Source organism: Watersipora subatra, chromosome 2 (assembly GCF_963576615.1).
Source record: "Watersipora subatra chromosome 2, tzWatSuba1.1, whole genome shotgun sequence".
Taxonomy (NCBI): Eukaryota; Metazoa; Bryozoa; class Gymnolaemata; order Cheilostomatida; family Watersiporidae; genus Watersipora; species Watersipora subatra.
The window spans coordinates 73,634,397-73,657,786 of record NC_088709.1 but is presented as its reverse complement, the minus strand read 5'-3'; the positions used below and the strand labels follow the sequence as shown (position 1 = coordinate 73,657,786).

The 23,390-nt window shown below is 37.5% G+C and overlaps 1 protein-coding gene across 1 annotated transcript; it reads left to right on the top strand.

Moving 5' to 3' along the window:
* LOC137386837 (uncharacterized) lies at positions 1 to 23,382 on the top strand. Its single transcript, XM_068073001.1, has 6 exons — positions 1 to 151; positions 4,701 to 4,814; positions 14,495 to 14,690; positions 15,650 to 15,765; positions 21,389 to 21,556; positions 23,297 to 23,382. The coding sequence occupies exons 3-6, from the start codon at positions 14,585 to 14,587 to the stop codon at positions 23,336 to 23,338; spliced, it is 432 nt and encodes a 143-aa protein (XP_067929102.1). The 5' UTR covers positions 1 to 151; positions 4,701 to 4,814; positions 14,495 to 14,584; the 3' UTR covers positions 23,339 to 23,382.
* The last annotated feature ends 8 nt before the right edge of the window (positions 23,383 to 23,390 follow it).

The window sequence follows — 23,390 nt, the reverse complement described above, 5'->3', positions numbered from 1 at the left end:
AGCAGCAGCAAGACTGAACTCATTAACTTGATACAACCATGTCCACTAGGGCGGCTAGATACCACAGGCGGCTTGTTGGAGGATTATTTTTTCCTTTGTGATTCATCTGTTTGCGAGCACAAGCCGCGTGGCTTGAGCATGAGGACTTACGGTAAATACCTACAGTAGATAATTATATCTAGGTCTAGGTCTAGGTGTTTTAAGAACCCGTAAATCCCGAAATCGGGCAAAAGAAGGCCGTTGAGAACTTTATTTAAAAATAGTCAATAAAACATAAAATTATGGTAAGCCGCGCAAGTTGCGCGATGTTCTAGGTAAAAAACTATTCATATAAAACCCGGTGTTTGCACATACAGCTGAAGGAGCACCCCCCCCCCCCCCCCCCCCGTAACCAGTCTTGTTTCATCTATCTATCTATCTATCTCTGTAAAATATCTCAAGTGGCCGCTAGGCCTGTAGAAATAAAATGGTGCATTAGGCATAAAAATAAGATCACAAATAAGCATAGACTTATTTATCTAAGTCTGAAGGATAAAAGTATAAGATCGCTTGGTCTAGTTATAAGAGAATCAGATGTTAAAATTTCATCGCACGGTTAAAAAAAGAGTGTTTCATTGCACTTGTATTGATTGTGTGTCTGATATTGGAGCCTCGAGTAAAATAGGATGAGTTCTTAATTACAAATCTATTAAAATCGACCATTAGGTCTTGGCTTAAAATTTTTTGCAGTGTGCTTTCGTCCTTGATGCGTCTTCTCTCTGCAAGTGTTTGCCATCCCATTTTCACCATTTCTGATGATATACTATCAAATTTTCTTAAATTGTTGGCCCACCTAAAAGCTTTTCGGTTAATGGATTCTAAATCTTGTATACTATAATCAAAATGTGGATTCCAGATTTCCGAAGCGTACTCTAGCAGTGGACGACACACACTATAGTATGCTGTCCTTTTGACATTAGGAGATGTTTTCTTAAGGGTCCGCATAAGCTGAATAAGTTTCATGACTGTGAAGAACATTTTGTATTTGGTTAAAACTTTCGATAAGAGATTCATGGCAGTCGTCAGATAAAATCTTTAGCATGAGAGACATTCTTGCATGTTTGCGTCTTAGTTCTAAAAGTTCTAGATCTATAAAAATTCTTGCCTCTGTAACACTCTGCCTACCTTTCAAACCAGATATAAACCTAACCGCCCTTCTTTGAACTGCCTCCAATGATGCTACCTGTCGCATCAAATGAGGGTCCCATACTTCACTCGCATATTCCAATATTGGTCTACACAGAGTGAGATATGCAACCCTTCTAACCCTCATCGGCGCATCAAACAAAACATGCTTCATCATTCCCAATCGCTGACTTGCCTTAGATATGATTGAGTCTATATGTAAATCCCAATTAAAATCGTTTGATATAAAAACTCCGAGGTATTTAAAACTGTCTACTACAGATAAAGGTCTGCCACTTAGGTAATACACCACATCTGGGTTTCCGCTACTCTGCCTTGCAAAACGAACGATTTGGCATTTATCAGTGTTAAAATTCATTTTCCAGTTATAGGCCCACTGGTCTAATATGTTTAAATCCTCCTGGAAATTTACTGAATCCTGAAGGGTGTTTACCTGAGAAAAAAGTAAAGCGTCGTCTGCAAAAAGCTTGATAGTAGAAAAATTTAGATTATCGGAGATATCATTTATGTACACCAAAAATAGGGTGGGCCCGAGGACAGACCCTTGTGGAACGCCCGATGAAACCAGCAGGTCAGAAGATATAATCTCAGTATTACTACATCTATTATGCGGTAAATATTCCTATTTCCTGTATCCCTATAATATATCTGTTTTTTTATCGTGTGTAAGCATGTTGGTCTGTGTAAACGCTAAGCGTTTCCATTTTTCTACCGATTTCATTTAAACTCACATGCATAAGCTTCGTGTCATCATCCAAATCGCTAAAATGTTTGGTGTCGAAACTCTGTCTGGTTTCTAGAACCAGCCTCTTTAACACCCACTTTCAGGCTCTCTGTTTAAAAAGGAAAGAAATACCGTACACCGCTAGATATAAATCTGGATCTGGATGATGTTTAGTCCCTAGAGCCTCATGAGAAGCAAGAGAGGGACCATCCGATCGCTAGGTCTTTTTTTGTTAGTCCGCTACAATCTCCCCAGTGCGGATCTCCCGAGATGTCCTGAGAATGAATCCCTGCAAAAACTGACCAGAGTCACAGGAGAGGGCGTTTAGATTGTTAGAACGTGTGGTCATGTAGTGAGTAGATGCGTTCATTTCGGTCAGTGTGTCATGGATGGATGGAAACGTATCTTTGTTTGATACGATATTAATGTACAAAGACAATCTCTGTTGCTGTCTTCTGTGTTTTAAAGACTTTAAGCCACACATGAATTTTTCTTCTGAGACGGACACCTCTCTGCCTTTAATATTTTTAATGAACCTCACAGCTTTATTTTGTATACGTTCCAGCATGTCGGAATGCGTGGCTGTATGAGGGTCCCAGACTTCGGCTGCGTATTCAAGAACAGGTCGACACAGCTGCTTATAAGCAATCAATTTCACTGCGACTGGGGCATCACTGATAGTATTTTTTAACAATCCAAGGATGCGTGATGCTTTCATACAAATATATTCAATATGTGTATTCCACTTGTTGTCTTTTGAAAGGTACACACCAAGGTATTTTACAGTGTCACATGTGATTAAAGGGGTGTTCCCGAGATGGTAATTTATGGGGTATTTGTCTGTAAGAGAGGTTTTCCCGAATGAAACAATAGTGCTCTTTTTGGCGTTAAATAACATACCATTGGACTGTCCCCATTGAAATAGGTTATCGAGGTCAGTTTGTAATAGTGTCATGTCGTTTGAGTTTGTAATAGGGTGATATACTAGAGTATCATCGGCAAAGAGGCGTATAGAACTATTGGTAACACAGTCAACTATATCATTTATAAACAAGATGAATAGAGTAGGGCCTAGTACGCTCCCTGTGGGACTCCTGATGTGACCTGTACTGGATCCGACATCCTACCTCCTACCAGAACTCGCTGAGACCTACCTTGGAGGAAGGATGCTATCCAACGTATAAGTGTGGGATTTATACCGAAGCCTATAAGCTTAGTTAGGAGTTTGCTATGATTTACTACATCGAACGCTTTAGAGAAATCTAAAACGGCCGCGTGTACAATGGATCCGGAGTCATTAAATTTGAGTATGTCATGGTTTACTGTTATCAGTTGGGTACAACACGAGAGACTTTTTCTGAAGCCGTGCTGGTTTGAGGAAATTTTGTTTGTAAGCTGCGCATTTAGCTGGTGAACGATTATATGTTCCAATAATTTACAGCATATACAAGTATAAATATTTGTATATACTTTGTAGTTTCATGTAATAAACTATATATCATGAGCAAAAATAATCATAAATACTTTTTTAAAATTTTCTGTAAGTTTTTACTAATTCAAGAAGAATGTTGCAATGCTTAATAGTTTATTAAGTCGCATAGAAACAACAGGTCGACTTATTATAAGGAGCTTAAATGTTGACTTACAACAAAACTCACATTACAGTTATTTGGTATCAAAAGATTCACCATGTCTTACTCTGTTGTGTTGTAGGTGCCAAATATGTGGAAATGTGATTACAAGCTCTTAAAAACTCAAAAACGAAAAGCCGCCGTAGATTGGAATCTTTTTATTTCTCTGACATAGTCATGAAATTTATTTATTGTCTTGTCACGTGATGTTCTCACCTGAATTGAAAGGCCAATAAAAAGCTCGATATAAAACTTACTGTAGCACTAGTTTATGACAAACACTTCGGGTTTTACCGAAGACCCCGTATTAAATATAGATGCTCGCTACTTTACAGTTTTGTTTCGACCTGGTCTAATCGGCAAGTCGTAATCTGATCATGTGACCCAATACTTCGCAAATAATTTCTGCAGCACTTTTCGATTATCACAGGCGACCAACAAGCTCGCTACTTTACAGTTTTGTTTCGACCTGGTCTAATCGGCAAGTCGTAATCTGATCATGTGACCCAATACTTCGCAAATAATTTCTGCAGCACTTTTCGATTATCACAGGCGACCAACAAGCTCGCCATGATTATCAGACAATAATATGTACTCCTTCAAGCTAAGGCTAAAAAATTAAACGAATTTTTATGGTAAGTTATAGGATATCACTGCTAAAAGTGACAGCATTATAATGACGATAAAACAGACGCGTAAGAACAATAGACATGGTTTTATTGAATGCGTGAAGTATATTTGTGAAAGTATTTTGACGAATGAGGTTGCATGAAAGTGTAAACAGAAACCATCTCTCACAGCTACGTCACATTTGAGCCGTTTTGGAAAGAGAATCCAAACTACGGCGGTCTCGTGTGGCTGCGATTAACTGTTCGTTTTTGAACTTTTAAAAGCTTGTAGTCACATTTCCACATATTTTGCACCTACAATAGAACAAAGTAAGACATGGTGAATCTTTTCATACCAAATAACTGTAATGTGAATTTTGTTGCAAATCAACCTTTAAATGAAGTAAAAAACGTAAAATTTTTTCCAAAAACACCTAAATTTGTTGAATGAAAACAATTTCCTTTTTGAACTAAGCGTCTAAACAACTTTTTATCTGCACTATTTTAATTGCAAGGCTATTATTGATGAACAAAAACTATGGCCATTTTCAGAACAAAAGACTATCTGGACCATCTCAGCCGCCATCAATTCATGGTTCTAGGAATGGTTCGCTACAATCTGGCAGCAACTTTCCTCTCCCAGGAACCCCATTCTATGCAGAAAAAGTAAGTAAGATTGCTTCTGGTCAGCTAGGAGTGCCTCAGTGATGATAGTGAGATATTATATATTCTAGTCACCAATGACTAAGACATTGTAAACTCTATCGCACGGATGACTTTTCCTAATATAGGTCAGAATGGCTATTGTCTCCAATGCAGCATCAACATACAGTTAAGCAGCTCTCCTTTCAGTTATAAGTGAATTTTTTTTAAATCAATCAGAATATCTGTATTATATATATATATATATATATATATATATATATATATATATATATATATATATATATATATATATATATATATATTTCTCAAAGTATGTCCGTGTGTCATCGTCTTTCTGTTGGTTTTCCGGCTATAGCTATAATTAGAACAGCGGAGCTGGACAACAACGCAGACGCAAAGTCATGGAGTACTGTCATTGGAAACCTAGCCTTATTAACTAGCATAGTGGAATTTTCCATTGGCAATATGCCAGGCTACTAGCTTGAAAGGTACAGTTGTTCGACAAAGTTTTAAAACCTTTACAGTTGTTTTTATTTTTCTCTTAATTTATTTCAACTACACAAAACACTTCTCTCATGATATGTAGTTTGAAAGTAAGAATTGGAAACGTTGTTATATGTTAAATACAAATCAATTTTCTGTCCAAAGACTTCTATTACACGGGCAACGCCGGGTGGTACAGCTAGTTATATATACTCTTAGGGTTGCTGGCAACTTTATTTGAATCACTGTTAAAAATGCAATACCTTTACCACTATAATATGCCATAAAGCGTGAAACAGCTCACTAGACTACCACTCACCTAATGGGCAGTTTGCGCCTAACAAGCTCTCCTACCTAGTGTCCATAGACAAAATTAGCAAAAAACAGTTTGTTATAGTTTTGAGAGCCAAAATTTCCAATACACTAGGAGTAGCCAAGTGATTCCGAAACAAAAAGCCTTATTTCTCATCACTGAAAATCATTGCAATAAACATACACTCACAGTAACATACACTAAACATACACTTATAGTAAATTGCTAACAAAATATAAGCGACAAGATTTTAAAAAGATAGGAGCAGTTGTATTTTTCTTGCTGGAGCTAGGGAAAAAATAGCACCACAAAAAGTTGACGCTTTGTTAAAAATAAACTGTTAAATGCGGGGTGAAGCTAGTCATTATTTGGACACAATTAGTTCATTATAATTTCCTAAGCACACCGCTATGTAAGTCAACAGTAGGCCCTCATTTTTGCACCAGCACCTAGTCATGTGAGATTTGCTAGTCTTTTACCAAAGCCTTTAGTATGGAGCAAGAGCAACAATGATTAGTATAGAATTGTAGCCTCAAGTATGGAGCAAGAGCAACAATGATTAGTATAGAATTGTAGCCTCAAGTATGGAGCAAGAGCAACAATCATTAGTATAGAATTGTAGCCTCAAATATGGAGCAAGAGCAACAATGATTAGTATAGAATTGTAGCCTCAAGTATGGAGCAAGAGCAACAATCATTAGTATAGAGTTGTAGCCTCAAGTATGGAGCAAGAGCAACAATAATTAGTATAGAATTGTAGCCTCAAGTATGGAGCAAGAGCAACAATGATTAGTATAGAATTGTAGCCTCAAATATGGAGCAAGAGCAACAATCATTAGTATAGAATTGTAGCCTCAAATATGGAGCAAGAGCAACAATGATTAGTATAGAATTGTAGCCTCAAGTATGGAGCAAGAGCAACAATCATTAGTATAGAGTTGTAGCCTCAAGTATGGAGCAAGAGCAACAATAATTAGTATAGAATTGTAGCCTCAAGTATGGAGCAAGAGCAACAATGATTAGTATAGAATTGTAGCCTCAAGTATGGAGCAAGAGCAACAATGATTAGTATGGAATTGTAGCTCAGCAAATCAGCTTCAATTTAAAGCTTACCTATAAACAAGTCAAAACACAAACAAAATGAAAATAGACATGCGATAATAACAATAAGTAAAAAAATTGTAAAAAACTAAAAAAAACATGATCTAGTATTGGTAGTTTCACTGACACATATCGCTTCCTCTCACTAAAGATGAATCGCTGATGATTATCCTCCCAACAGCTTGTGATTTGCACTTATGTACTACCGATCACGTATTCCAACTCACCACACTTCCACCAATCACATCTCTAAATCATTGAACATATTGCCTTATCCCAGACTCGCTCGTTTCTGTAAGGAAAATTATAGATCCTATTGGAAAACCACTGTTTCCGATTGATTGAGTATCCGGTTTGACTCGCTGATTTTGTGTGCTGTCATTGTTACGTAGATACTACGTGTTGTGTTGACAATGATTATAAACTAATGCACCTTCCCTGCAACCAACCAGGGACTCCGAAGTTAAGGGTTGTGGGAATGAAAGAAAGTGGGAATGATGAGGAAAGAAGCAACAACATTTATTATTCTATCTCTCTAACAAAATTAAAAGTATACTACACCGCAACTATAGCCTAACTATAGCTAATGAGCCCTATTATGGTCCGGAGTATATACATACATTCAAACTATAGCTAACGAGCCCTATGGTCAGGACTCAGGAGTATATACATTCATGGATACTGGAAAGGTTTAGTTGGATGGTAGAATTGGATATAGTAGGACATGTAGTACTGTCTAATAGTAGTTGGATATACTATTAGACTATCCATACTACATGTAGATGGATGAAACTTCAGTGCAAACACGCAAGCAACATCAGTTTGGGTTTCTATGTTTTCAGCGAGCTGACTAAATTTTATTGTAACAGGAAACGGCGGTTTTCCAATAGGATCTATAATTTTCCTTTCTGTAATTGTGTTACAAGTTTAAAGATCCTGCATAAACTATGGTCAGAATAATTGTATTTATTCTTCAACACATATGACCAACATCGTTTTCATTTTGTGACACCAGCATGCTACATCCATCATCATATGTTTCAGTTTATGAACTTTCTGTTACTACAGCCTTCAAATCGCTATCCCAAATCCCCCACAATACTATTAGATTACCAACTTCTAAAACATGTCTGTTTTATTAACTCAATAATTCCTGAGTTCTGTGTTCTCTTTTTTATTTTGATATGTAACAAAAAACAGTGTTTTGTTGATTACTCACGCCAATAAAAAGTAACCCATACATTTAAATCTACTGCTAGTGCACGAGAGGTAGTAGAGGGGCTACCTGAGCTCCTCAAGTCACTCTACTGCAGAATGTAAACTCTCATCTCAACACTTATTGAGCATGTTAGGTGCTCCACTCTCGCCTATAACTTCAATACTCAGATAAGATAACGCAATATGAGCCTTGAATCAATTACAAAATTTCGTAAAAGAGCCGCAAGAGAGTAAACATGATTTTCTTGGTAGAGTCAGTTTTCATTTGCTCATTAAAAGAAGTGGGTTGAGGTTGCTCCCTATTAATTTACTAGGTTCTCTGTCTAAGCGCTTCAGTTTTAAATACAGACTTTTACAGATTTATGTTTCATCTAAATGCTGTTTGCAACAGCTTGAAGCTTCACAAAGTGATGTTTTTGTGCTACATATTCACTGATATGTTAATCATGAAGTCATACCTCTGCGCTATGAACGGGACTCTCATAAATTCTGTCAATGGTGGCAGCCCTAGACATAGTTTGTTGATATTTGCTCAACATGGTTTCGCCGCGTTCTGATCTCATTGGCTAATTCTGTAAGTGGCCGAAGTATTTTTTCTCATTTTTAAAAGCTACAGAAAAGCAATAAATCAGCTAGAATGACAATATCGTTGAGATTTTATACAAGTGAAAAATGAATGCTGAAAACTATGTTTATCATTATACTTGATTCACCCGCATGAAGCTTAGGTGGCTGCTATTGAATATCATCAGTCTTAACTAAAATAAAAACTGTGTCCATCCGTCTTTCTAAAACCCAACTCAGAGCATAAGGTAAATTTTGCCTCGCGCAGGAATCAAACTCTGATATTTGGACTCCAAGCCAAGTGCCCTACCACTGTACCAGCCATTTTGCCATATGCCAAAATAACTGTGCACATAGTTACTACACAGTGTGATCTCTCACGGCGCGCATGTTTCTCGCTAGTCTCACATCAAAATAGTAAAGAAGGCATTGGCTTAGTCCTTTTAGCAATTATCAGAGTGTTATAAGGAATCTGTAACTGTTCCCAGGACTCTTTCTCAATGTTTTGTGGATATCAGAGTAAATCTTTGTAAGCCGAGATTTACAGTAGCCGTAAAAGCTGGTTCATACTATACAGGCATGTGCCAGTGTTAATACTATACAGGCATGTGCCAGTGTTAATACTATACAGGCATGTGCCAGTGTTAATACTATACAGGCATGTGCCAGTGTTAATACTATACAGGCATGTGCCAGTGTTCATACTATACAGGCATGTGCCAGTGTTAATACTATACAGGCATGTGTCAGTGTTCATACTATACAGGCATGTGCCAGTGTTCATACTATACAGGCATGTGTCAGTGTTCATACTATACAGGCATGTGCCAGTGTTCATACTATACAGGCATGTGCCAGTGTTCATACTATACAGGCATGTGCCAGTGTTCATACTATACAGGCATGTGCCAGTGTTCATACTATACAGGCATGTGCCAGTGTTCATACTATACAGGCATGTGCCAGTGTTAATACTATACAGGCATGTGCCAGTGTTCATACTATACAGGCATGTGCCAGTGTTCATACTATACAGGCATGTGCCAGTGTTCATACTATACAGGCATGTGCCAGTGTTAATACTATACAGGCATGTGCCAGTGTTCATACTATACAGGCATGTGCCAGTGTTAATACTATACAGGCATGTGCCAGTGTTAATACTATACAGGCATGTGCCAGTATTAATACTATACAGGCATGTGCCAGTGTTAATACTATACAGGCATGTGCCAGTGTTAATACTATACAGGCATGTGCCAGTGTTCATACTATACAGACATGTGCCAGTGTTAATACTATACAGGCATGTGCCAGTGTTAATACTATACAGGCATGTGCCAGTGTTAATACTATACAGGCATGTGCCAGTGTTAATACTATACAGGCATGTGCCAGTGTTCATACTATACAGGCATGTGCCAGTGTTAATACTATACAGGCATGTGCCAGTGTTAATACTATACAGGCATGTGCCAGTGTTCATACTATACAGGCATGTGTCAGTGTTCATACTATACAGGCATGTGCCAGTGTTCATACTATACAGGCATGTGCCAGTGTTCATACTATACAGGCATGTGCCAGTGTTCATACTATACAGGCATGTGCCAGTGTTCATACTATACAGGCATGTGTCAGTGTTCATACTATACAGGCATGTGCCAGTGTTAATACTATACAGGCATGTGCCAGTGTTCATACTATACAGGCATGTGCCAGTGTTCATACTATACAGGCATGTGCCAGTGTTAATACTATACAGGCATGTGCCAGTGTTAATACTATACAGGCATGTGCCAGTGTTAATACTATACAGGCATGTGCCAGTGTTCATACTATACAGGCATGTGCCAGTGTTCATACTATACAGGCATGTGCCAGTGTTAATACTATACAGGCATGTGCCAGTGTTCATACTATACAGGCATGTGCCAGTGTTCATACTATACAGGCATGTGCCAGTGTTCATACTATACAGGCATGTGCCAGTGTTCATACTATACAGGCATGTGCCAGTGTTCATACTATACAGGCATGTGCCAGTGTTAATACTATACAGGCATGTGCCAGTGTTCATACTATACAGGCATGTGCCAGTGTTCATACTATACAGGCATGTGCCAGTGTTAATACTATACAGGCATGTGCCAGTGTTAATACTATACAGGCATGTGCCAGTGTTAATACTATACAGGCATGTGCCAGTGTTCATACTATACAGGCATGTGCCAGTGTTCATACTATACAGGCATGTGCCAGTGTTCATACTATACAGGCATGTGCCAGTGTTCATACTATACAGGCATGTGCCAGTGTTCATACTATACAGGCATGTGCCAGTGTTCATACTATACAGGCATGTGCCAGTGTTCATACTATACAGGCATGTGCCAGTGTTAATACTATACAGGCATGTGCCAGTGTTCATACTATACAGGCATGTGCCAGTGTTCATACTATACAGGCATGTGCCAGTGTTAATACTATACAGGCATGTGCCAGTGTTAATACTATACAGGCATGTGCCAGTGTTAATACTATACAGGCATGTGCCAGTGTTCATACTATACAGGCATGTGCCAGTGTTCATACTATACAGGCATGTGCCAGTGTTAATACTATACAGGCATGTGCCAGTGTTCATACTATACAGGCATGTGCCAGTGTTCATACTATACAGGCATGTGCCAGTGTTAATACTATACAGGCATGTGCCAGTGTTAATACTATACAGGCATGTGCCAGTGTTAATACTATACAGGCATGTGCCAGTGTTCATACTATACAGGCATGTGCCAGTGTTAATACTATACAGGCATGTGCCAGTGTTAATACTATACAGGCATGTGCCAGTGTTAATACTATACAGGCATGTGCCAGTGTTAATACTATACAGGCATGTGCCAGTGTTAATACTATACAGGCATGTGCCAGTGTTAATACTATACAGGCATGTGCCAGTGTTAATACTATACAGGCATGTGCCAGTGTTAATACTATACAGGCATGTGCCAGTGTTAATACTATACAGGCATGTGCCAGTGTTAATACTATACAGGCATGTGCCAGTGTTAATACTATACAGGCATGTGCCAGTGTTAATACTATACAGGCATGTGCCAGTGTTAATACTATACAGGCATGTGCCAGTGTTAATACTATACAGGCATGTGCCAGTGTTAATACTATACAGGCATGTGCCAGTGTTAATACTATACAGGCATGTGCCAGTGTTAATACTATACAGGCATGTGCCAGTGTTAATACTACACAGGCATGTGCCAGTGTTCATACTATACAGGCATGTGCCAGTGTTAATACTATACAGGCATGTGCCAGTGTTAATGTGTGCATGTCCCACAATGCTTTGGTGATGGTCTGTAATAACAATGTCCACACTATCACACATCATCTGCGTTTACATCGGTGAAATGTCATGGTATAATGTTCTCATAATACGATGCGGTTACGGAAACTAGTCCAGCAGCAACTGTCATAAAGAAAATATAGATCGAGCAATCTGTGACAGCCAATCACTATTGCCGAAGTAGATCGAGCAATCTGTGACAGCCAATCACTATTGCCGAAGTAGATCGAGCAATCTGTGACAGCCAATCACTATTGCCGAAGTAGATCGAGCAATCTGTGACAGCCAATCACTATTGCCGAAGTAGATCGAGCAATCTGTGACAGCCAATCACTATTGCCGAAGTAGATCGAGCAATCTGTGACAGCCAATCACTATTGCCGAAGTAGATCGAGCAATCCGCAATGACCAACCGTTATTGCTGAAGTAGTACCCATTGCACAGGCTGTTATGGGTGCTCGATGAACTAAAAGGAAAGTTTGACAGCTGCAATCTTTCCCAAAGCATCCGCATTGCCTTGACGATGCCTTCGGTTTACGGTGCAGATAATCAATGAATAATAGCCGAGAGGATAGCGCCGACACATGACGACATCATGTGAATCAGCCTTAAATGTTGACTTGCAACATAAATTCACATTACAGTTATTTAGTATCAAAAGATTCACCGTGTCTTACTCTGCTGTGTTGTAGGTGCAAAATATGTGGATGTGTGATTGCAAGCTCTTCAAATGTAAAAAAACGAACAGTTAATCGCAGCCGTAACGAAAACGTCGTAGATTGGAATCTCTTTATTTCGACATTTTGGTTATTCTTTTTGATCACATGAAATTAAAGGCCAATAAAAGGCTCGATATAATACATCTCGTAGCACTAGTTCATGACAAATACTTCGGGTTCTACCGGAAAGCCCGTATCAAATATAGATGCTTGCTAGGTTACAGTACTGTTTCCGCTTGATCTGATCATCTAGTCGTAATCTGATCATGTGACCCATACTTCCTGCCAAATAGCGCAAACAATTTCTGCAGCAATTTTCGACTATCACAGGTGACCAGCAGGCTCTTCATGTTTATCAGAGGATGATATGCACTCTTTTGACCTAAGGTTAAAAAATTACACAAATTTTTAGGCTAGGTTTTAAGATATCAGTGCTCAAAGTGACACTCAAAGTGGGCGCATATTTTGCACCTACAACACAAAGACATGGTGAGTCTTTTGATACCAAATAACTGTAATATGAATTTTGTTGCAAGTTAACTTTAGGCCACTTGCATCTCTCATGAACAAGGATCTGCTGCCATTACATGGAATTCTTACAAGGAGTGCTATTAGATTAATGCTGATATAGCGAGCCACTGAAAGTGCAATAGGGGAGAATTTAATTCTGAAACCTAGCTCTCATCTGAGCAGGCACATCACTAGCCTCTTTATAAGAAATACAAAAGTGGTACACGTTGTTGTTCTTTGATTTATAAAACAGTTTTGTTTATGCCTGTGTATCTTCATTTGTAATCATTATTAAACAACCAAGTGATATGCTGCAGTAAAAGCTTTGATATCACCTTATTAGAATAGAGAGCAGCTAAGGTGTACCAACCTGCCTAACAGTTATAAGAATATCTTCGTGTCAGTGACTCAGCTCGCTGAAATTATTATAACAGTTTTCCCAGTTCCTCATGAATATATGAATGACCTTGTCGCAATGTTATACCCAGCTACCAATTGGGGAAGTCTGCTATAGAACGCTTTCTCAGAAATTTTACGACAGCGGCCCAAATGACTATGAGATACTCCTACCATTGTTTTTATCATAAAAATAACATCTTTACTTGGGCTAGTTCTTTGATGCCTGAAAATATGTGCTCAAATGTGACAAAAAGACAATTTGGAATCGTGCATTTATGGGTAGAAGTATTAGCAGTTTACCTATTCTGGCCTGAGGTGAATGACAGGCGTCTCAAGCAATCTAGCAATTTTTTCTTTCAGACATAGTTGATGGAGAGAACTAAACTTGTGTGCTCAGAGCTTATATTTATTATCTTTGGCTTTTGAAGTTCAGTAAAAAAAATATCTTTATTGTAATAAGAGTGGTGTCTATCTGTCCGTTCACATTCAGGGTTAAAGGTTAGGATAAAAGTTTGCTTTCAACGAGACTCCAACTCATGGCATTCAGATTGGTAGACCACCACTCAATCACCCCGCACCCACCAACCGCACCCACCAACCGCCTTTAGATATTTCCGAGTAATTGTGCAGCTACTTATTCCTTGTGCTTTATCAGCACACATGACAATCTCTCACAGCACACTAGACTGTCAGGGTACTAGTATATATAATAGAGATACTCCTATGTGTTGTTTTTTGTTTGCAAAAGTTTTAAGGCCATTTATGGGACTCTAGTTATTCAAATTGATTTTGAGAACTTGCCCCAACTTGATGCTTTATGTTGTATAGAATTTTTTATGAAATACAATGCAAAAACTTCACTATATTCTTTACGTTAAGCTGAATTTATGTTATAAAAGGTTTATGTTGTAGCAGTGTCTACTGTAGGATGTTAGGTTATTTCCCAACTTAAACCTTTCAGTAGTAGTTACCAATTTAGAATTTAATTTGGTTTTCCATACAGGAGTGGCCGAAGCAGAGAAGAAGGAGACACAGTGAAGTAGCACGTAACAAGACCTTGGAGATTCGTCAGAGACTTTACCACGAGTTCAACATGCCCCAAAAAATGAAAAGACATCGCCCGTGGTCTCCATCAGTTGTGGAGCAAGCGCATCAGAACATCAACCGAAGACTTTCTGAACCCGTCCCCAGACAAACTGGTGAGCGAGTAGATAAAAAACTAAGGCTAATTGCTTGAATCATTATAAAAGCAATTGTAACATCATTGTGTTCATATCTATTAGAACATACATTTTGGCCAAGAAAGTTTAAAAGGAGGAAGGAAGGAGAGAAAAAAAGGAACAATTCTCTTCTCTAGTACTCTTCTTCTCTTCTAGAGACTAGCAGATTACACATCCCAGATTACTAGAACGTCTTTGTAATACCACCAAGGATGGAATCCGAAACAAAGGTGCTTTCGGATTCTCCACACAAAGGAGCTACACGGATTAAAAACCCATGGGGCGTTTCAATTCCTCCTCGTATACCTCTCACAGTATTAGCTAGTTTTTGGCTTGATTATGATGCACAATAATCGAGATGAATAGGCTCTGTGACCATAGGAAACCATGGCTATAGTAAACCATGGCTATAGTGAACCATGGCTATAGTAAACCATGGCTATAGTAAACCATGGCTATAGTAAACCATGGCTATAGTAAACCATGGCTATAGTGAACCATGGCTATAGTAAACCATGGCTATAGTAAACCATGGCTATAGTGAACCATGGCTATAGTGAACCATGGCTATAGCATGAAAATTCTATACCATGGCTATAGTGGACTATGGTTATAGTGGACTATAGCTATAGTATACCATGACTATAGTAAATTATTGCTATAGTAAGTCATGGCTACAGTGGACCATGGATATATTAATCTTGAAGACAACATCCTGTATTTAGGAGTTTGTAGCACTTGTACTCATCTCTGTCTAGCTAGGCTATGGTTCTGTGTGCAATTATATAAAATATATCCTCGTGCCCTGCTTTATAAATATATTTCGACAAGAGGCTATTTGATGCCATAGTTATAAATTGACCAACCATAGTTGTACAGTGATTTAATATTTTACCATGATCTATAATTCACTGCTTTCAATACATCTTATTACACAGAAGGCCTCAGCGAAGAGATCAAAGCGAAACTTGCTTATATAACTGGCGAAAAACCTCGACAATCTCCCGCTACATTGTCACAAAGCAGGTTAAGCTTTGATCCATCTGACGACCAGGTACCGATTAATTATATATAATTATTACCCCCTCTTATCTCTTCTACTATTTGCATTCACAATTTCTGAGATATGTAACAATATGCTGTTATCGTGGGCTGCTTAGGGTTGAAGTGCTTGCCTGTTAGATCTGCCGACAGCTGTTACAGATATAATGTCAGCACTCAATGTATGTATGACAAAGGTACGACCTATAATATGACTTTTTCAAACTTTACAGAACTTTGTTGTAGTTTTAGGACCACAACCTTTCTCTGCAAGAAATACACCATTACCTTGCTTCAAGGGTTCTGCTGCCTCACACCCCGCCACTTCATTTCAGACATGACAATTACTACAGATATGTAGGCATAGCATCGATTCAACTGAGATACTTTTTCAGAGATACTGTGGTTAATAGAGCATTCATAGAGTTATCATTCATTTCTGTAAGGTTAACCTAATCCTTGAGTTAAGAGTATTTTGCAGTAGGCAGGTCTCTCTTGTAATGATCTTCTCTGACTGCTCAGATAAGACATTGCAAAGGTTTTCTTGGGAGAGTACAGAAGAGAAATACTGTATGTACAAAATGATGTCACTAGTTGTTATTGTTGCTACAGTTGATATCGGCTATAGCATTCAATTTGCAGTGTTACGCGTCTCTATTCTGTCAATCTGTTTTTCAACTACGGTATAAACATCATAATCACACATTCGCTGGATCTGAGCATTTTAACTGCGGTTAAGTTTAATTTTGAAACATCCTGGCAGTCAGGTCAGCAAACATAAGAAATAATCGCTAATTATAAAAAATACTGACACTTTATGATAGGATCTACTAAAGTTTTATGTAAGTTTAATTTCAAGACCAGATGCCCTTTTTTACATCCCATGGCGGGTTCAAACTACTGATCTACTGTTTATTAGTTTGACCTCTGTTCTGCCACCTGGCAGCCTAGGGTGTTAACACTACACTAAGGCAGCTTTCTGTAATCCTTTCAGTGGCAAGCAATTTTAGCCATATATTCATTTGACACTTTTGATTGGTTATCAAAACTATGTACACAAATGATGATATGATGTGACATGTCACGGTAATCCCCATGTTATGGGCTTTATGACAAGAGCAAACATGTCATTGAATTCCTTTAACTTTATTGGGCCGAGTTCGGTGAGACTCAAAAACCTTTGGTTTGAAATTAAATCTGCATACGCAGTAAGTTGGTGATTTCACTGGTATTGCTGCTCTATGTAGCCAGAATTTTTTCTTAAGTCAAACCTTAAGACAAGGAATATTGCGAAATGTATTTCTTGGTCTCTCCGGGTTTATGAGAAGAAATTTAGCGTAAAACTAGGAATCAGACAGCTAATCGCCACTGCAAGGTCAAGGACTGTATCTAATATAAGCCCAAACTAAACATATATTTAAAATAAAAGAGATTAGTAACATCAATTTCAATATTTTAATTTGTTATACGTTTTGTAATGGTTGCATCATTTCATAAGGTATATAAGGCATAATTCTATAACAGTAGCTGTCATCTAGCAGTGATCTGCCGTCAACAGCTGGAGTTAGTGCTAGAGAGATTAGCAGTGTCAGTGAAACTTCCAAGTTTAATATTATCGTTTAGTGTTTTCTTGAACGCATTTTACATCATCAATTAAGAAATAAAAAGAGTAAATGAATTACATTATTATAGCTACTATGCGCCAGCCATTCATTAAAACAACGATGAAACGCCATCAAAACAGCGATAATATACGCAATGCACAATCCATGCTTTTTAAAGTTGGAAATTCGATTCAGGGTATTGTTAAACTACAATGAGAATGGTTGAACTGCAAAAGGTTAGTAAGCCTCCTTTTTCGTTTAATCCCTTCAACAGGATACGAGTTATAAAGCGTTGTCTAAGGGTGTTTTTAGATGCCTACATGTTGGAGGTATAAGCATGGGTACACATACAGTATTCAAATTTAAAGTATATAACACTCACAATCGTAAACTACTGTGATAGTTTTTCTCAGATGATATGATTAATGTATGATACTCCAAGGTTCTAAATCTTAATCCTTAAGAACCTAGCCTGTGGGTATTCGTAATTAGATAACACTTGTAGGCGATAACACACGATAATCAACCACATGTTGTATATTAAACCAATTTACACACTTAAGATGTCTTGATTAGATTTCTTTGTGGTTCATCTTCTATGCACCAAAGTAATTATGTATTGTGTTACTCATGTGCCTTGGAAAGTGGCATGGGGAGTATAATTCCAAGTTGATAGATTGTCAGAGGACAAAATGGCTACTTACTGCATACCTCCATTTAATGATAGACATTTTTTCATTTGTATCTCTTATAGAGATTTGCGTAAGGCTTCACACGCTGGCGGATTTTTGCACGAATGCGCATGCTAGATGATGTATTATCGTTGTCAGGTTTGGTGAGCCAGACTGCTACTAGCTTGAAAAATTTTCCAACGACCACGAGTTTTATGATAAATGCATGTGCACACAACTCACAAAAATTATTCATCAACAACGTTGCAAACCCTTGTGCCGAAATCTCATCAACAAATTTAACCATTTTTGTGTAAAGTCGTTTAAGTATAATAACGATACAAAACACAGAAAAACATATTTAACTATGTTATCAAGTCTTTAAAAATTGTCGACATATTCCTACACCTTACCCGTCTGATCGGATTATGCACAAATATACAGATTAATTTGGCCAAAAATCGTTATTAAAACTTGCCAAGCCTTGCTTTTATCAAAATTAAGACCGGCAAACGAACCGCCGAGCGACAGAGAATAGAACCATTAAGTCGTGCTCATTTCACGAAAGAATAACGTGCACATTTCACCAGTCTATAGCATTGGCAAATTGCCGAAGGTTTCTGTAATTAACGTATAAGTACTGAAATCGTTTCTTTTTTGCCGATTTCAAAGTAACTGACATTTTGGAAACTTTTGAGTACTTTGGTATTCTAACTAAAGTCCAAAGCAGTGAAAGTAAAGGAAAGGACGATGATATGTTTTTCTAACGATTCTTATGAGATTATTACAATATTTAATTATAAGTTTGGATGACTATTCAAGTGTTATAGTCACACTAACAACATCAATGATGGGCGATATATTACTGTTATTATTTTTTCTAAATAGATTTGTTAAATAGATTTTCTAAAAATCTATATAAGTATCACAACTTTTTGATATTGTTAGCTATGACGTTTTGAAATGTAAACAAAATTGTGCATTGGTTTTCTATTATTACTGTATTAATAATATTGGTTATTCTAATAATATCAGTGCATTTTACTTCTAATATTGGCCAATATTGCATTTCTCCTATTGCAGGGGGAGAGATATAAATATATAATCTTTTCCTTTCATTATTGCTGTTTGTTTAATAACACCCACACTCAGTACATTACAGCTACCATTGCAGTTATCCTATTGCATTGCAGTGCCATTTGACTGCTAATATTGCATTTCTCACCCATCAGTACCCTTTCTTTTTCCTAATATCACTTTGGTCGTGGGCTGTATGACGGTGGAATTTTTGGCTATATATTAGAAATTCCCCTGTCATACAGCCCACGACCAAAGTGATATTGGAAAAAAGAAAGGGTAGTGATGGTTGAGAAATGCAATATTAGCAGTCAAATGGCACTGCAGTGCAATAGGATAACTGCAATGGTAGCTGTAATGTACTGGGTGTGGGTGTTATTATATACAACAAACAGCAATAATGAAAGGAAAAGGTTATATGTTTATATCTCTCCCCCTGCAATAGGAGAAATGCAATTTTGGCCAATATTAGAAGTAAAATGCACTGATATTATTAGAATAACCATTATTAATACAGTAATAATAAAAAACCAATGCACAATTTCGTTTACATTTCAAAACGTCATAGCTAACAATATCAAGAAGTTGTGATATTTATATAGATTTTTAGAAAATTTATTTAATAAATCTATTTAGAAAAAATAATAACAGTAACATATTGCCCATCATTGATGTTGTTAGTGTGACTATAACACTTGAATAGTCATCCAAACTTATAACTAAATATTGTAATAATCTCATAAGAATCGTTAGAAAAAAATATCATCATTTCCTTTACTTACACTGCTTTGGACATCAGTTAGAATACCAAAGTACTCAAAAGTTTCCAAAATGTCAGTTACTTTGAAATCGGCAAAAAAGAAACGATTTCAGTACTTCTACGTCAATTACAGAAACCTTCGGCAATTCGCTAATGCTATAGACTGGTGAAATGTGCATGTTATTCTTTCGTGAAATGCGCACGACTTAATGGTTCTATTCTCTGTCGCTCGACGGTTCGCTTGCCAGTCTTAATTTTGATAAAAGCAAGGCTTGGCAAGTTTTAATAACGGTTTTTGGCCAAATTAATCTGTCTATTTGTGTATAATCCGATCAGATGGGTAAGGTTTAGGAATATGTCGACAATTTTCAAAGACTTGGTAACATATTTAAATATGTTTTTGTGTTTTGTATCGTTATTATACTTAAACAACTCTACACAAAAATGGTTAAATTTGTTGATGAGATTTCGATACAAGGGTTTGCGACGTTGTTGATGAATAATTTTCGTGAGTTGTGTGCACATGCATTTATCATAAAACTCAAACATGCGCTCCGCTCGTTTGGTCGTGGGAAAAGTTTTCAAGCTTGTAGCAGCCTGGCTCACAAAACCTGACAACGATAATGCATCATCCAGCATGCACATTCGTGCACAAATCCGCAAATGGCAAGTTTTAATAACGATTTTCGGCCAAATTAATCTGTCTATTTGTGTATAATCCGATCAGATGGGTAAGGTTTAGGAATATATCGACAATTTTCAAAGACTTGGTAACATATTTAAATGTTTTTGTGTTTTGTATTGTTATTATACTTAAACAACTCTACACAAAAATGGTTAAATTTGTTGATGAGATTTCGATACGAGGGTTTGCGACGTTGTTGATGAATAATTTTTGTGAGTTGTGTGCACATGCATTTATCATAAAACTCTCAAACATTTGCTCCGCTCGTTTGGTCGTAAGAAAACAGGAAAAGTAACATATAGAACCAGCTGGGTTTGTCAACATTTTTCTACAGTATGCATATATTTATCTCTCTACTTACTTGCAGTGTAAGTAATCAAAATCTATATTACCTGTATTTAAACATCTGACAGCGCAAATGACAACCCAAGGACAAGCTATATGTAGTTGATTAGGGCATAAGTAAAGCATGAAGACATTATTATGGTAGGAAGTACCATAGTATGGTAGGAAGTACGCTGGCGGATTTTTGCACGAATGTGCATGCTGGATGATGCATTATCGTGGTCAGGTTTTGTGAACCAGGCTGCTACTAGCTTGAAAAATTTTTAATATATACAGTCTTTGCTTTGTTATGTACAACGTGCTTAAATGTGACTATAAAGTTGTAATGGAACTTGGACAACAATGATTTCAGCAAGGTTTGATGTACCACAATCAACCAATCACAGAACACTTTGGCATAAAGATGATGAAATGTTCAGTCTGTCAAACTAAAGAAGTGTACCTCAGCAATATATTAGCAGACAACTCATTGCTTTGTTGCTATGGTTACACAGGAACTTTCTCTAGACTTGGAGGCAACTGACACTGCAGTATTTGAACCAACGCCACCTACTACTGATCCAGAACTAGGCAAAGTAGTGAGACAAAGGAGGAGATCAGAAGTGTTATATAATCCAGCAACTCCTAAACCAAGCAGAAAGCTGTCAGAAACTACCAACAGGGTGAGATGCATACCAAACCAAGTTTTGAATCATCAGAAATTAAGTAGAATAGTGCCCGTATGCCTATTGAGACAAACAATGCCCAACGTGTACCTTTGTTTAGTCACTCCAAGTGATTTTCACTCGGTGAAAGTTTGTATGTGAAACCATTGCTATATAGTGACAGTGAAAAGTGAGAGCAGATGCAAAATGCTTGGGCTGTTCAGTGAAGAAGACTTCAGCAGTCTTTTGACTTAACGCTGAGAAGAATAAGGATTAAATCAAATGTTGAGCTGCAAACAACGGCTGCTGTGACTTGGCCCAATGATGTAATGAGAAATACAGAACTTTTCTAAATTCATATTTAAATGTTTACTAAATACATGTTTAAAGGTTGACTTGCAACAAATTTCACAATATAGTTTTTGGTATAAAAAAATTCATCATATTTTACTCTGTTGTGTTGTAGGCACAAAATATGTGGAGATGTGATTACAAGCTCTTAAAAGCTAAAAAACGAACAGTCAATCGCAGCCATCACGAAACCGCCGTAGATTGGAATTCGTTTCTAAAACGGCTTAAATGGGACATAACTGAACAAGATGGCTTCTGTTTACACTTTCATGCAACCTCATCCGTCGAAATATTTTCACAAATATACTTCACGCATTCAATAAAACCATGTCTATTGTCCTTACGCGTCTATTTCAACATCATTGTAAAGCTGTCACTTTGAGCAATGATACCTCAAAACCTACCATAAAAATTTGTTTAATTTTTTAACCTTAGCTCGAGGGAATGCAAATCATCCTTTGATAAACATGACGAGCCTGTTGGTCACAGGTGATGGTCGAAAAATGCTGTAGAAATTGTTCGCGCTATTTGGCAAGATGGACGGGTCACATGATCAGTTTATGACTAGATAATTAGACCGAAACAAAACTGTAACATAGCGAGCATCTATATTTGATACGGGCTTTTCGGTAGAACCCGAAGTGTTTGCCATAAACTAGTGCTACGAGACACTTTATATTGAGCCTTTTATTGGCCTTTCAATTCAAGTGATAACGTGTCAAAATAATAACCAAGTTGGCTTGAGTACGTCAGCAAAATAAAAAGATTCTAGCCTGCGGCGCTTTTGTAATGGCTGGGATTATTCATTCATTTTTTTAGCTTTTAAGAGCTTGTAATTACATTTCCACATATTTTGCGCCTACAACACAGCAGAGTAAGACATGGTGAATCTTTTGATACCAAATAACTGTAATGTGAAATTTGTTGCAAGTAAACCTTTAATATAGATAATGAGTCGACACACCCAACTGAACAGTAGTAGAAAGGAACCCATATATATCTGCAAAAGATTCTAGAGAAAGACCTAGGAGCTGATGCATCCTTTTTGTAAATACTAGTGATTTTTTTTCAGACTAGACTCGGGTCGGCTATTATATAGTCATAGGCAACTCCATAAATGCTACTGGCTGCCATGCCAGACATGAAAAGTGATGTTTTTAAAAGGCATCCAGCATTGTATTAAAATGACTGACACATCCTAGAGCCATGTTTTGTAATGTTTTCATCAGCTTGGAAATAAATATTTTTCTAACCTGCTGAAACTTAGAACTAATAACTGTAGCTCTGGTTACGGATCAGACTAAGTGTCATTTTATAAGTACGAAAGTTAATCTGAAAATGTCATGAATGAAATGAGCTCCGTTGCTCTATCCCACTTGTCTGTCACAAGTTGGTTTGTTCTTGCAGGCACCAGGGCCCATGCTGCCTCCACTGCAGGAAAAGGTTTAACGAAACATTTAGACTCCCTCACACCAGTGATGTTATGGAATGAGGGGTGTAT